This window comes from Martes martes (genome assembly GCF_963455335.1).
Source record: "Martes martes genome assembly, chromosome: 11".
Lineage (NCBI taxonomy): Eukaryota > Metazoa > Chordata > Mammalia > Carnivora > Mustelidae > Martes > Martes martes.
Genome location: NC_137899.1, coordinates 31,453,585 through 31,470,165, shown reverse-complemented (window position 1 = coordinate 31,470,165; position 16,581 = coordinate 31,453,585). Strand labels below are relative to the sequence as shown.

Here is a 16,581-nt window from a genome sequence, read left to right as displayed (position 1 = left end):
TTATGCTCTCTCTCTCTCTCTCTCTCAATCTCTCTCGCTATCTCTCAAATAAATAAATAAAATCTTTACAAAAATTTAAAACAAAAAATAATAATATAGATTGAGTTTATGTGTCATCTTTGCACAGGTACCATGCTAATCTTCTGTGTATCATTCTATTTAGTAAATGAGCTGCCACAGTGAGCACTACATATATGTTTTTAGACGTTAATATTTGATCCTTCAAAGTGAAATTTACACAAATTAATCCTTTGGAAATGTTCTATTTCAATTGTGAAATTTTATGAAAACAACATAAATATAATAGCACGGTTAAATCAGTAAATTATAGAATATGGAGACTGACTTCTCAGACGTACTTGTTTTGAAACATTAACCAATAAATTGTCACTTCCAAGTGCAGAAATTTTATAAATTTATTTACTTGTTTCCCAAAGTAGTTTTCTGTTACTAACTTGATCTATAAGATTAGCACTCAAATTAAAATTAATTTGCAACCCCTAATTATTTAGTAGTGGTTCAATTAGTAGTTACACCCTGAATAATTATGTTGAGATAAATTCTTGTTCATCTCGATCCACAGAAAAGATATATTTGATTTCTGACATCTGTTCTCCATGTGGGTGGAGAGAGCAGTGGTAAGCTTTGTACGTATTTGAGATCCTTTGTATCTAAGCACCAAGGTTCCAAAGACTACTGTCCGCCAAAATGATAGCCTTACAAGCTGTCTCTGGCACATCATACAATGCTAATTAAGAACTAGTGTTCCCTCAAAATGAAACCAGAGATGAAGACAAACCATAAGGGACTCCTGATCTCAGGAAACAAACTGAGGGTTGCTGGAAGGGAGGGGGTGGCTAGGTGATGGACAGTGGGGAGGGTATGTGCTATGGTGAGTGCTGTGAATTGTGTAAGACTGATGATTCACAGACCTGTACCCCTGAAACAAATAATACAGTATATGTTAATTAAAAAAAAAAACTAGTGTCCCATGGCAATATTTCAGGACAATTATTATGGCAATTACGCAAGTAGTATCTCTGCCTCTGGTATGTCTCTTTTTGATAAATGAAAGAAAAATATCCTCAGGTAACTTTCTAAGGGAGTAGTACAGCTGCATCAACTTTAGGGGTATGTGTTTTGTTTGTCCTGCTCATACAGCTTTTAATATAGCATGACATTGCATATACCATGCTCTGAAGTGCGAGGAAATGTACATGTCATTTTACTGCCAATAAATTCAGAAGTCATGAGAATGTTAAAACCACTGCTTCAAAACTGTTCACGTTACCTAATGATCAAGAGGGATTTTTATGGATTTTGTGGACACTGTATTTTTACTGAAATAATCAGGGATACTGAATATGATAATACTCAGTACTGAAATAATCTGTGGATCTCGGGTCCTTATTGGGCTTTTGTGTAAACCAAGCTGAAAGTTGGGGAGTATTCATGAATTCTGTTGTTCTGTACTCAATCAGAGTTAATATCTCTCTGGATGTATCTCTGTGTGCATCTCTCTCTCTTCTCCCTCTCTATCCACCTACAAACACATGCACAAGTATATGCACACATGCACATGCTCACATACCGTGCACACGTGCATATATACACGCACATATGCATACACACAACTTGACTAGAAGAATATGAAAGTGATGAAGGACTTTTATTATATATAGAGAGATATAGTGGTATGTATGTCACATATATACCATTTCAAAACATTATTGAAAAACAAAAATATTACTTGAACATATTTCTACCAACCCCATATAAGTATGTGGGTTTTTTGTTGTTTTTACTTATTGTTTTGCTCGATTATGTTTTTAAATTCAATTAAGTGAAATTTTGCTTCTTTAAATTCTTTACCAACAAAGAATTAAAAGGAATATTTTTTAAAAGACCCTTTATTCTAATGACTAGGTGGTGAGTAAAAGAAAATCCTGCTATAAATCATAATTAAAGTGATAGCTTTTAAATATTGGCACAACTACAATGATTCTTCTTACCTCCTTTTAAGTAAATGTTTCGAGGCTGGAAGACAATCAGATATCTCCTAGGTTGTTGTATTAAGGTAATTCTATTTGCAATTCCTGAATTCTTGACAGCATTGTGTCAAAATAAGCCAGTGTCTAATCTTAATGAATCTTTATTTTTAAGGCTTACATTATCTTAAGAAGTAAAATTATCTTTGTGATACTATCTTGAATTACTGTACAATAATAATGATTAAAGGATAATTTCTATTTTTAACAGGGTCTAGACATTATGGGATTGACGGTAAATGATGAAAAGTGAGATTACATTTTGGGAAAAAATATCCTTTATAAACAGAGATTAGAAGATTTATTAAAATTGGTTTCTGGCGCTCAACAAATTCTCAGTGCTTAGGTATCTTTGTAAAACATTTACCCACTAATCAAAAACCTGATTCTCTGGTGCTTGTAATTTTAGTTTTTTTTGCTTCATTAACTAGGATGACACATTTCAATTTACAATTATGTGACTTAACAGTCAATTCAACTTACAATTATATGACTTAAAATTAATAGCCGAAAATGTACAACAAAACCATTAATACATTTTTTAGAGATTTGTATTCCTTTGCAAAGAGAAGAAAGGAATCTGCAACTCCTCTTTTTAGCATTAAGTCTTTAAGAAAAAATTAGAGTCGAAACTATTAAGAGCAAGTAATTGGAAACAATGGCTCAAAAGTCGGGCTCTGTATGTTGGTCAGCCACTCCGGGTCCTGTGGTGCCCCCTGAGCCCAGTGATTCCATCCTCTGAGCTCTCTGCTCACTTTGTATCTCCTGGGGAAATGCAGTCACCTTCTCTGTTTACAGAACTATCTTCCTGACTCAGTGCCACACCTTGCCAGGCATACAGAGGGCCCTTTGTAATTATGTGTGTGTTGAAGGAATAATTAGTGAACAATACCTACTTTGTGCTAACTTTGAAACTTTCATTCAGATTTCAAAGAAGACATAAGGATTGCTTCCACATTTCATCACTCTTTAAATAACTCCCTCCTTTCTGAAGCCCCTACAAATATATACAAAGTCAATATTAGAAACATTTATCTCATGATTTGCTTTAACTCACCACCCAGTAAGTTGATTCAAGGTAAAAAAAAAAAAAAAAAGAACCCTGTGATAATCTTCCTCCTCTTTAAATCTTATTTACTTAATATAGAAGAATTCTGTATTTTCCTTTTCTTTTTTTATAGAATTTATACCAATATGATATTTAGATCAGAACAAATATCTATAATTATTTGGTCTAAATTTATTTCTGAAATGTGATTGAAACTTATCATTACAAAAAACAGAAAAGAGTAGCATCTGACATATTTTAAGGACTCAAAGAAGTTTTAATCTAGACTAAAGACCAAGTAAAACGAACTCATGGTTAAACGCATTGGCAGATCATGGCTATGTATTCTGCATACACTTTGTTTTCAGTCCGATGAAATCATTATAATATTCAAGAATCACTACAATATTGCAAAGTCACTATAATATGCAAGAATCAGCAAATACCAAGTTACAGTTTTGCAAGATGAAAGAATTCTGGAGATTGGTTGCACGAAGTGAATATACTTGATGATCCTGAACTATAAAAATAGTTAAGATGGTAAAATTTAGGTTATGTCCATTTTACCACAATTAAAACTAATAATAAAAATGAATCATCAAGAAAAAAATAACTTGAGACTGGCTTCAGTGCTTTTGCTACTAATGGTTAAAAATAAGCAAATATACAAACAATTAAAAAGCAACTGGAAGAAACTTTCAACTTTCCCACCAACCGCAGTGTTCTATGCTTACTCTGCATTCATCCATTTATTTAGGACCTCATGATTCTGGGTAGATGATTGACTATTTTCCATCAGCCTATGCATGCCCCATTTTGATTAATTTATTCTCTAATCTGCATTACTCAGCTGTTTTAAATTATGCATTAAATTCCTGAAATACCATCCCCAACAAAAGCTAAGATCTGATAAATAGCTGTTCCTTACCACCCTTTAAGCCTTCTTTTTCACAGTCTGGAGCAACCATTGTTCTGAATCCCGTATTCATCACTCTCTTGTTCTTCTTTTTACTTACTTATTCCATCTACCCACATACCTTAAAAGTGTCTATTTTATTTTAGGTTTTTTTTAACATTATTCTGAGGGGATCATTCTGTTTGTGATTTGGGGGACTGTACTTTTTAACCTGACAACGAATTGCTAAGATCCATCCATACTAATTTTTGTTGCTGTGGTCTAGTTGTTATTTTATGGCTTGCTAATTTTCAAAATTGTGTGAACACATAATTAGCATGATTTAAACCATTTTTGAATAAATAGCATCTTCAGGTCATTTTTATGAACCGCATCAAGGTTAGCTCATCATTTGAGCGTACTTGCTGGTTCTAACCATTCTGCCTGTATTTTGCAAGAGATGCCTAGGCGCACCTTTGGACATAATTTACAGCCTGTTAAAATGTGCTCTAAATGAAAAATCTTGCTTCCTTTAAAAATCTTAGTAATTTTATTGAATTTGCCAATTAAGAGAGTTTGAGTGGTATTCTCTATTCTTCTTTATTCAGAGCCATAAAACCCTAAAGTTTTACTATGAAGATAATACCATATAAATACTTGTGACTTCTAAGTCATTTGTGAATTCCAGGTTTAACAAGTCTCTTTCGGTGCATTCCCTCAGGATATTTTCCTGTTTCCTCAGCTGTTAAGACATTTTCTGCTAACATTGGTGAGAAACATAATCAAAGTTTGTCGGGAACTCTTGGAACATATACACAACTCGGAGTTAGTTCTTCTTGTTTCTTCTTGCCTGTAGCTTAGCAGAATGTTTCTTTCTTTAGGCTAATGGAGTAAAGTAACTATTTGAGCCTTATTTTGCAAAACCTTCTTGACAGAATTGCTAAAGTTTGTTAAAAAAAAAAAAAAAAGAAAAAGAAAGAAAGAAAATGTGTGTGATAAATTCAAGATGGCTAAAACATGATCAAAAGCTACCAACCAAGGGATTTGCTGCTCTCATCCTTAATCATTTCCCCAAATAATAATTACTGTGTGGTGACTGAGACCCCCTAGTTCAGAGAGACTTTGGGTCATATTTTGGCTTTGCCGGTGACTACGTTTGTGGCATGTTACTTGACATGTTACTTAATGGCCATATGAATGAGTTTTCTGATGTGAAAATGGGGAGAGTAACTCCAGCCATCAAAGAGGTCATTATGAAATTTAAATAAGATAATACATATAAAAATGTTTGACACATGCGCCTGAGCTCCATACATGTTACATTTGCCAGCAGATCCACACTGATCTTTGACTTGGCGTGATAATAATGCTTGTAACAAATGTTGTTTCATACACTTCCCTGTACACATTTATAATGCCCCACTACTCTGGGTAAGTACAGAAAACAGCGTAAATAGAATCTCTTACTTAAGCAAATGCTATACTGAAATTCTATTGGCATCGTATTAAGATTTTATGGCTTTCTCAGCATAATCTACCTATATTAAATACATTTAAAAAGAAATTAGAAGATTGAAATATACAAATGGATGGTTCTGTAGTTTTTCCTAGAAATTTTTTTAGGGTGGTTTTGGAAAATAACTGAATCTCGAGATTTTTACGTCATATCTAACAACATGCTTTTAGCTTAATATCCACTCTTCAATTTAACACACTCATTTCCCTGATTAGAATTGTAGGGTGTTTTAGATATTGAGATTCTAACACACTTTGAAATGTTTTACAGATTTATTGGCCCGCTGCAAAAGAACGAGTGGAATTATGTAAATTAGCTGGGAAAGATGCCAATGTAAGTATGAGACTTTAAAAATATCTTTGTTAAACTGGTACTGATATGATAATAAATATTTATATTGGTTTTTATTGAATTAATGGCATTGGTATATTATTTTTAAGACTGCATTAACATTCTGTGTAAAGATTAAGAAGATATAAAATATTTCTATCTTGGCAAACGGAATGCCATTATTCTTAGAAATTTAGAAATACTAGACTTTCTAAAGTGTTAATTCTGGGTATTATTTTTTTCTTCACACAAATCTCAGAAATGCACTTAAAACATTAAAAAAATAAACCATCAGAAAATACACTCGTAGGGTTGTATATTTTTCATTTATATGCCAATATTTTGCAAATGCATACAAAACCATGAGTATTTTAGCATCACAAACATTCAGTTGATATTTAAGTTAATTTGGATTAAAATTAAACTTATAACATCCAGAAGAAAAATTTCAAGAGCTGACATTATAGAGATACTAAGAAGGATTATAACATTCTGGAAAAGAACTAGAAATAATTTGCTCTAAAATTCACTGAAGCATAATTATATAAAATAACTTATAAAGGATAAATACTGAGGTTCTCATAGAAACTTCTGGTTCAAGCCGCCTTAAGGAAACCTACAGATACAGGAGACCTACTTAATTGCTTCGGAGGCATCCTGTCTGAATTGCTTTCACATTGTCCAAGTTGTCCTGCATTCTCCCCCACATTGTGTTGTCTGTTTTATCTCCAGCAATGACGGAAGAGTGCTGTGGCTTTCTGCCTCTTCTCCTCATCGGAGTGTTCTGATTCAGGCCAGATGCTCCGTGTTCTGCCCTGACTTCTTGCCCTGTGGTGATAGGAAGAATTGCTCTCTCTCTCTCTCTTTCTCTCTTTTTTTTCCTTCTTGGCAAAATAAATAACTTCCTGAATGTAACTGAAGATGAAAAGAGGTTCTAAACTTTTCAGAAACACGGATATCTTGAGGCTTCTTGTGCAACAGTCTCTAATGTTGCAGTAAACACAGTAACCCAGGGGTATTAAGCTGAGCTATGCCTTTATATTTAATAACAACAAAGAGTGTGTGTTAGAGGAAAGCATAATTGGATACAAAAATTCTCACTTTATCAATGGGACAAAAATAAAACAACATGACACATGATGCCTAATATAATTGAGGGGAAGTTTAGAAGACTAAGAATTTGAGACAGCTGGTTTGCTCATCCATTTGTTCATGTATTTATTTATTCAACAAACATTTATTAAGAACCTAAATATGTACATAAGTATGTGTATGAAAGGAAACAGTTTCTACTGTCATGGAGCTTTTAATACATTGTAACGACCACTGCAACACAAAATGATCAAAACAAAACAAAAGAAAGAAACTTATGATTATGCCCTATTTTGTTTTGTTTCAGTATTAAATGTTATCTTTTCAGGCACATTTATGTTAACAGAAATATATCGGAGGCTATTAGCATCAAAGGAAACAGGAAATAGTTTTTGCATTTATTTTACTTGAAATGAAAAAGATCAAGCTATTCTATAACACAGTCTTCTTCCTGTCATATCTCTAATCTCTTCACCCTGTTTAATATCTTAACTGAGCAGGTGCTCAGGTCTGCAAATCCTCAATCCTTTTTTTGTACCTGTAGGGGAAAAAGAGATGCATTGATTATGAGAGCTTTCAAAATTATTTTAATAACAGTACAAACATGCCATAGACAACACAAATACTTTAATATTTTGTGTCGTACCAGTACTGACTGTTTAAAAAGGAGGCAAGTAGGAAAAAGTGGTTTAAAGTTCCTCCAATAAACTAATGTCAGCGTTCCCATGAGGGATAAAGACTCAAGGTCAAACAATCAGTGAAGGTTTTGTGACAGGGTTCTCATTTCAGAATATTCACTAGTTCTAGTTATATAGTAACTCAGTTGCCCTTATTATTAAGTTAAAGCCAAGGGTGATAAACTTCTCTGGTGGTGGTATCCTAGAGCATGTAGCACCCAGTATATGGAACCTATTCCTGCAATTCGTTTGGGAGCTATAATCACCTTTAACCTTCAAGCACACCTACTACCAGTCCAGGACTAGAGATGTGGGGAGTTTTTCTCTTTTTACTGCAATCTGTAGAATTTGATGTTGAATCATGTAGGGATAATACAATTCTCTGTCTCCTTCTTTTTAATCTGTCACTTTAAAATAATACTATTTTGATTTTAGAATTACTAACACTTTTATAGCGCTTACCGTGTTCTAGGAACAGCTTGCAATGCTTTATAATCTCGTTTAATCCTTAAAACAATATTATATGCTAGACTTTATTATTATCCCTCCTTCTGTAGATGAGAAGACTGAGGCCGGAAAAATTAAATGGCTTGCCCAGTATCACATATCTAGTAAATAGCGAAGCCAGGAATTGAATCCAGAAGCCTTGCCCCATAATCCATGCTGTTACACAACACTGTGATCTTCACATAAAGGTCTGAACTCTCTGTATAAGGTCTGAAAACCTTATCCCTCAAACTGTACCCCTCAAATCCCATCTCTCTTCAGTGTCCCCATAACAGAGATCCTCAGTTTACAGCCTTGCACGGATTTCAGCTGCCAGAAAACTGAGACAAGTGTGTGGTTTTATTGACCTCTTTATTACCTTTGGCATTACCCTCTCTCCTCCCCTCTCTCTAGTAATTTTTACCTACTTCCCAAGAGTGTTTTTAGGATTAACAAGTGTTTGGAAAGACTGTCCCTTTACACAAAGGTACTATATAACTGGAAAAATAGTGAATTATTTACCATAATGAAAGTTAACTAATTGGGGTGGGGAGGGAGTGGAAGATGAGGAAACAAAAGAGAACTATTCCCCTTTCTTGACCACAGTCTCCAGTTTGGTCCAAAGAAAGGAAATAGTGACAGGAAGCTATTTCATAGTATTTTGTTTCTGCTTAGAATATTATTCAAAAGAAAGTCACTAAAGAAATGTCCTTAGTCCTGACTATAAAGAGTGAAGTCAACAGCTCAGTCCAGGCAAAAAAACGTGCAGGATGTGGGTAGCCGGGGTTGTGTTTGTCATCCTAACCCTAGAGGCACACAACATGTCAATGGAGACATGACGTAGACTTCAAGGATCCTCCATCGCCCAATTTCTGTGATTACATTCTTTCTTCTTTTTTAAAGAACGTCTAAAAGCAAAACAAAGTGCTCATTGTGGAAAGTTTGCAAATTACATGGAAGTCATCCGTAAATATCTCCTCCCCCATGAACACTACCCAGAGATAGCTGGTGACATTTTGATGTTTATTCTTCTATCTTATCTATTTACTATTTTTCAGAATGAAATCATTGTATACATAGTCCCCTAAAACATTTTTTTTTCACTTTGCAAACTGCCATGAGCATTTTCCCATGTCATTAAATTCCTTTTTATAACACAACTTTTAATAGCCACACTGCATTCCTTTATATATTATTTCATCAATCCTCTATTGTTAGAAGTTTGGTATATATCCAGTTTTTAGCTATTATAAGTGATGCTTCACATGAAAAATCTAATATGTAAATACTGAGAACATCTTTGATTATTGAGTAGAATTATAGGTCAAGGATATAATTTCGGGATTTTTGGGGGGGATATAAAATTATTTATGCACATTGCAAAAATCACCCTCCAGAACGTTTATGCCTTTTGTGCTTGAACCAGCAGTGCATGTTCATGAGGGGGTATATTTTGCCATACTCTTGCTAATTATAGTGGGTACAACATATGGTTAATATTTAATGCTAAAATGTAAATGAATAAAATAAATGTATTTAATCTTTGCCAACAAAAAGAAAATTATTTTTGTTATTTTTGCCTGAAATTCTCTCATTACCATAAATGCTAAATATTTTATATAATTGTAAAATTAGGGCTTATTTTTTGAAATTTCATATCCCTATAATTTCTTTATTTTTAAATTTTAGTATTTTCTTTTTCCTTACTGGTTATTTACAGATTTCAAGATATATGTATTATTATATCATATTATTATACATATTTTAAGATATATAAATATGTATAAAATATATTATTACTTTGTGAACAACTTACTTGAAAATATTTTTTCCCAGTTATCCTATTTGATATATACACTTTTAAGTATTTTAATAGGCATACCTTTCTTTTTTTTCTTTAAAATATTTTCCTCTGTCTTCCTACAACAGCTAGTTTTTGCTCTGCAGAAACTTTTACTTTAGATCTCACATTTTTAAGAGAGAAATGTAATATGGGGATTTTCATGTATTTATTTAGAAGTGTCGACAACTTATCAAAATATTCTCAACACTGTAAGACCTAAGCACATACCTGTGTAGAATTTATCTCTTTTTGAGAAAGAGAGAATGCATGCATGTGTTATCGGGGGAGGGGCCGAGGGAGAGGGAGAGAAAGAATCTTCCAGCAGACCCCCGCTGAGCATAGAGCAAAGCTGGGCTTGATCCCAGGACCCTGAGATCATGACCTAAGCCTAAATCAAGAGTGGCTGCTTAAGCCGTTGAACCACTCATACACTCTGTAGACTGGATTCTGTTCTGAGGTCTGTTAGACCCTGGAGCACTGTGCAAAGTCTGTGGTAATGACCAAAAATGTTTGATGATCACTATATTCTGCAAAATATACTAAAAATAAAAACAAACTAGATACCTAAATCATGAGCGTCTCTCTACATATAACCTAAATAAATTAAAATTGGCAATTATAAATTAGTAATCAGAATATATATAAAGCTGAATTGATTTAATTGGACTATATATGTCTAGAGAATTAAAATTGATGCATTTCTGTGTTGCTTCCCCCCCATATCTAGGGTGAAACTAAAATTCCAAGTGTTAATATATAATACAAATATATATTAGCCTTTTCTTCCAAGTATTTATTCAGTTTTACATATGTCTTATTTATTTAATTTCATACAATGTGTAAATGTATATGTGAGGTAAAATATTGAAGTACTATTTGAGAGAATTAAAAAGTCGATACTAGTTTTAAATTTTCTCTTTCTTCTGATGGGAGTGCTGGTAGGTGGGAGGGGAAGTAGGTGGGAAGAATAAGGAAGGAAGGAGAAATTCATATTTTTCCAAATTTGAGCATATTACTCACTAAATTGAAATGTTCGCTCACATGCAACCACGCTTGGAGTTGTGGGGAATAGCTAACAAATTAGCCAGGTTTCGGGGAAATCCTCTTTTCTCAAAATTATCTTTTCTCATGCCTCACGGAATTACGGTACCATGAATAGCCATGCAGGTGGCTAAGTGAATTAAATCAAGTTAATCATTGCTCCTGCTGTTTAAGCAAAACTCCATCTTGTAGGATCTGGTCCCCGCTTTCTCCTCCTTCAGGCAACAATTGCCTTTCCCTTGCCTCCAGGCTGCTTTGAGAGTTACCCTCTCTCAAATTCACTACAGAACAGTTTGAGCAGAACCGACTTTTCTGTAAACTGTCAGACAATTCAGGGCTCACCCATAAATTATTCCGGTCCATGTCAGCCCAATCTGGGAGGAGGAGGAATGTCATAAATCCTAGCGAATATCTCACCAAGTCAGAAAACTAACATAATAAATTACTTTCCAGGGCTGGCTGCGTTTTCATAAAGTACTCCTAGAAAAGTTAAAGGATGTGAAATGTTTTAGGTGTGATTCAGAGCTTTTTCTTTATAATCAGTAACATTATGTCTCCTCTGTGTATAAAATTTCACCCCTGACCTTATTAGCCTTTTTTAAAAACAATGCTGTGTCTCTCATAGTCCCTACTCTTTCCGACTCCATAATTTATAATCTGGAAAAGAAGTAGCTTTATTTCTTTATACAAATATTTGTTGCAGAATCTTGTAAAATTGCCGTCATAGTCAGCGTGGGCTACTGTAAAAAAATGTCATAAACGAGGTGGCTTAAACCATAAAGACATTTATTTCTCACAGTACTGGAAGCTGGGAAGTTCAAGACCAACGTGCCAGTAGATTGGGTGCTTGATGAAAATCCTCTTCCTGGCTTGCAGATGGCCATCATCCTGTTGTATCCTCACCTGGCACAGAGAGAGAGAGAGAGAGACGGAGGGAGAGAGAGGGAGAGGAAGGGAGGGAGGGAGAGGGAGGGAGAAAGAGAGAGTCATCATGATGATCCTTATCTCAGGGTCTTTTCGGAAAGCTAATTACCTCCAAAGGCCCCACCTCCTGTTACCATCCCACTCCGGGGCTTAGGGTTTCAACCCCTGAATTTTAGAGGACCCATGTACTCCCTTCATAGCAACTACCCTCTAAATTCTAGGACTATTTGTTAAAACAGTTTTTTTTTAAATGATGAAATAATGGACACTGAGTCAGTCCTCCTCACTCCAGCAGCGTAATTCTACTCTTCCCCTCGCTGTGTACTGTTCCTGGTATAGATACTCACCCTTGTATAAAGGGCTTCGTGGTGGGGGGTGGGGGCAAGAAATAAAAGTTCCTTCAGTGAGCATGAGTGAGTAAAATAAAAGCTGAAGAATATTAAAACCTCTCATTCTAGTGATGAAGCCTTCATTACAATTTAATCTGGTGATCACAGACATTTTTAAACCCTCTTTGGCTTTTCTCATATTACTGTGTCTCTATAATTTGTTCAAAATCATTAGTATGACATATGTACTGTCTGAATTCAATTTTCGTTTGAGATTGCCTAACATGATGTTAAAGAATATGAAGCTAGAACCCTGTGGTGCCTTTGTGCAAACAGAAAATAAATTCTCTCCATCAGACACCTTGACAGAAAGGTGAAAACTGATATAATAAGGATTTTGTTAAACAAGACTATTTGCCAGAAAACTGTCTTAGTGAATTTGAAGTGTTCCTTTCTTAAGAGACTGCATTTAATGAATGTTTGAGAACATACAAAAAATATATGAAAATATTCAAGATAATAAAGATGTCTATAGTGTAATTTGCACATTCTTAGAAGTGCCTTCCCCCCCGCCAGCCTCGAGAGTGCCAAGTCTGCCTATCTGTGAAAGAAACATCCTTGACTTGTATAGTGCTCTTAGAGACCGATAATGATACTGTCCCTTCAGATAGTCTTAAGCAACTGCTTTGTTTATAGGAAAGCAGAGAATAGAAGATACCATGAATTCATTGCAACATTCTTCTGTGTTAGAATGTACACATTTTATTAATTGGGATCTATGAATTCTTGAGACATAAAATTGCAAGGCTAGCTGGCCAACAGAAGTCCTAGAGACTAGGACTCTGTACCACAGATAGGCGGGCTTAGGCTTTCACTCTAAAATCTGAATAGCCACAGGGATATTGATATTTTATATAGATCAGAATCAAGGTAAGTAAAAGTATTAATATTATATTATTTAACTTAATCCTGTCAGTTAAGTTGTTGTCTGCCTTCTGAAAATTGTATTTAATTCTAAAAACCACCCTGCCAGGTACGTCACTGTTTTTTTTGTCATTTGGGTTTTTTTTTTAATATATTCCTTCATAACAACCCTAACAACAAGAGTGACCCATTAGGTCAACGTCTGACCAGTGAGGAACCCATGGCCAATCAGGTAGGGAAGAACTAGACTTTTTCTGTGAATCCCAGTTGTTTCGTATGTTTATACCTTTCTTGGTGAACACTTCCCTGTCTCCTAGATAGAGTCAATCTAGAATAAAAGTATATTCCAGCCCAATGTTTTCTCAGGGGTTTTGGGGTCCAGGAACCTTGAAGCCAACAATTATGTAAAGATAAGGAATTACTTATGGGAGGTAAATAAGAAATAATATACAATAACAGGAATGACTACTATGAAAAATTTAAGAGTCACTACTTAGAAATAACTAGGGGATAGATAATATACGTTATAAAAATAATAATACAAGATATATTTTTAGGACCAAACACATGCAAAATGAGCAGAAATATAAAAATCCCTTTAAAAATTTGACTTGGTGTTAGAAAATGTATGGGAAAAACAAAAGACTCTTGAAATAAACATAAATCTTAAGTGCTCTATAACATTGAAAATAGATGGGAATAAAGTGGTAGGGCATTCCATCCAATAAGAATGGAATACATACATGGGAATACACAAGTGTGTTTGTGTTTTGTTCAATGTAGCTGAGACGGTTGATGTTGTCAACAGTAGGATCTATGCGGGATAAAAATTTGGGAACATGAGAACATGACAGGTTTTGTTCTTAGGTAATTCCTGAAAGAAGGTATGGATATCTCATTCTGTTGACATCCATTCTCTAGGCCCTGCTGAATACCGTGGAGATGTGCATTCTAGCTCTCCGATTAGTTCAACACCTGTAAAACTTCAAAAAAGTTTCAGTCGCTCATTTAAGCCACAGTTTCTACTTTGTTTTGCCTCTTTTGCTGAGTCAGATATTTAAGCATGTCTCATAAATCATTTTCATTTCTGTTGTTTTTCTTAATGATTTATCTCCTTGGAAAACAGGTGGTGTGAATGATAATCTTTCAAAAACGTGAATTGCGTGCTAATGCTTTTATTTTTTTTTTATGTCCAATAGACAGAATGTGCAAATTTCATCCGTGTACTTCAACCCTATAACAAAACTCATGTTTATGTGTGTGGAACTGGAGCATTTCATCCAATATGTGGTTATATTGATCTTGGAGTCTACAAGGAGGTAATATAATGAAATAGCATGAAAATAATTAGTTATAATATCTTGTCACTTAATGTCTTTGACATAAAACAGGCAGATTTGAATATAAAGTTTGAATCATATAGTTTATTAATCATAAGAGCTCATGTTCCCAGGGACCTTATAGATTGCCATTTTGATTACACCCTTTATCTACAAAATAAAGTTTTTTATTAGAAGTTTTTTTAATGAGATGATCAAAATTAAAAGTGTAAAATGTTGCAAGTGTTTGTTTTCTATGGGCTCCGTGTATGTCTTTATTTTCTCTTGAGTTTCCATTGTAATTAGATCTATATTGGTTGCTCTTAGTGAAAATCCAAATCCCACACAACCTTGCAGTGGAATTGCATTTATAAATAATTTCATTTTTCCCATCCAGCAAATTTGACCTGTTATATACGGTTACAGTGGTGCACACTAAGTCCAGAGAATTTTAATTATTTTCTTAAAATTATATAGTCATTAGCACACTGAACTCATTATTTCTGCCAGGCCAAATTGCCATAGTACAAATAAAGATGTACTAAATTAAGAGTACTATATTCTAGCTATCAATGAGCATTTTAATAAATGACAAACATGTAGATTTCAGTAATTTAATGAATAGCTAATACATTAAAGTGACTTCTTTGCATCATGGACTGTGCCAGGCATGTTACATGGATTGTCTCTTTGAAAATTCACAACGTTCTTAATTGAAGTTAGTACCTTTATAACTCCCAACTTACAAGTTAGTAAAAATTGAGTCTCAGTGGAATTAAATAACATGCCTAAAATCACCCAGCTAATAAGTGGTTTGGCAAGGAATTGAACCAAAGCTGTCTGTCTCTAGATCAAGCATGCCCAACTGGGCTTTAGAGTACATACTCTAAATTGTTTCTTTGTATGGGTTTGATGGGTTGTACTGTCATCCTTATGTTTATGTATATACCACTTGTGAATAACCACACATATTTGCAGGATAATTGGCTGTGTGTTTGAAAGTAAAGTCTGGGCTTATGGAACAGGTTTCTTTACATTGATTTAACTGATTCACGCAGAGATCAAACCCACAGCTGTGGCTGGATTAATTTTCCTCTCTAACCAACTTGTCTAACCAGCCCATTCTCAACTATTTGAAAATAAAACAACCCTCATAGTTAAATCTCTGAACCACTAGGAGACTTGGCAACTTGAATCCATCATTCTTTGTTGCTGGTGTAATGTTCGCTTGCCTCGCTTTGATGAAGGGTAATATATAACAGTAGCTCATAGCATAGGGTGTAATTATATTAGATAGCCCCACAGCTTGGATGTGTTGGGAGGCCTGAGGCTAAAGGCCAAACTCACAACTTGCTGAGGGGTGCACATAGTGTTCTTTAACTCCTAAAAGTCACAAGGGCTGAAAGGGAATTTAGATGGAGCTCATTACCTAGCTTGGACTAGGTAATGAGCTTGGGACTGTCAAGAGGGCTTGGGGCAGTCAGATATACGTGTTCTGTGAATCAGAGAATTATGGGTGAGCTGGGATGGGAGCCCGGTGAGTTTTCCACCGGTCAGGAGTCCAGGTAATTGTATGGCAACGCTGCTTGAAGATCGTTAACGTTTTTCAGTGAATTACTGGTCCCAGGAATTCATTGCTCTTTCAGAGAAGAGCCAGAAGGCTCTCCCATGTTCAAGTAGATAAGGTTGCTCGTGAAGTGGCTGGAAAGAGGGACCGGCAGTATACATGAGGGATGGAGAAGGGAAGTGTGGGAAGTCCCCCTTCTGGGGAATGCTGGGGCGGTGAGAGGAAAGAGGAGAAAAGCTCAAATGAATCCCAGATTTCTGTCCTTGGCAGTGAACTGGAGAGCGGTGTTACTGAGGTGAGAATAGTAACAAGTTTGCGAGGGAAACAGTGAGTGAGTTTTGTACGTTTTGCGTTTGGGAAACGTTCAGGGAGGTCATGCCAAGCGGCTGGCTGGATCCGGATTCCAGGGCAGGAGTCAGGGCAGTTGTCAACAGCTAATCTGGGAGCCTGGGGAGCCAGAGTTTGAATTATGGCTTCAGTCACTTACCAGCTCCGTGGACATACGCGCCCTGCATAAACTCTAGAAGCTTCTGTTTATTCAG

General features: G+C 35.1%; 1 protein-coding gene across 1 annotated transcript in view; it reads left to right on the top strand.

Annotated features, from left to right (window-relative positions):
• SEMA3D (semaphorin 3D) overlaps nt 1–16,581 on the top strand; it is a gene marked incomplete at its 5' end in the record, with an annotated part of 126,269 nt that overhangs the window by 33,279 nt on the left and 76,409 nt on the right. Inside the window, 2 exons of the mRNA XM_080818780.1 lie at nt 5,778–5,840; nt 14,353–14,472. Of these exons, the coding sequence (XP_080674906.1) occupies nt 5,778–5,840; nt 14,353–14,472 (183 nt within the window). The remainder of the gene's footprint in view (nt 1–5,777; nt 5,841–14,352; nt 14,473–16,581) is intronic.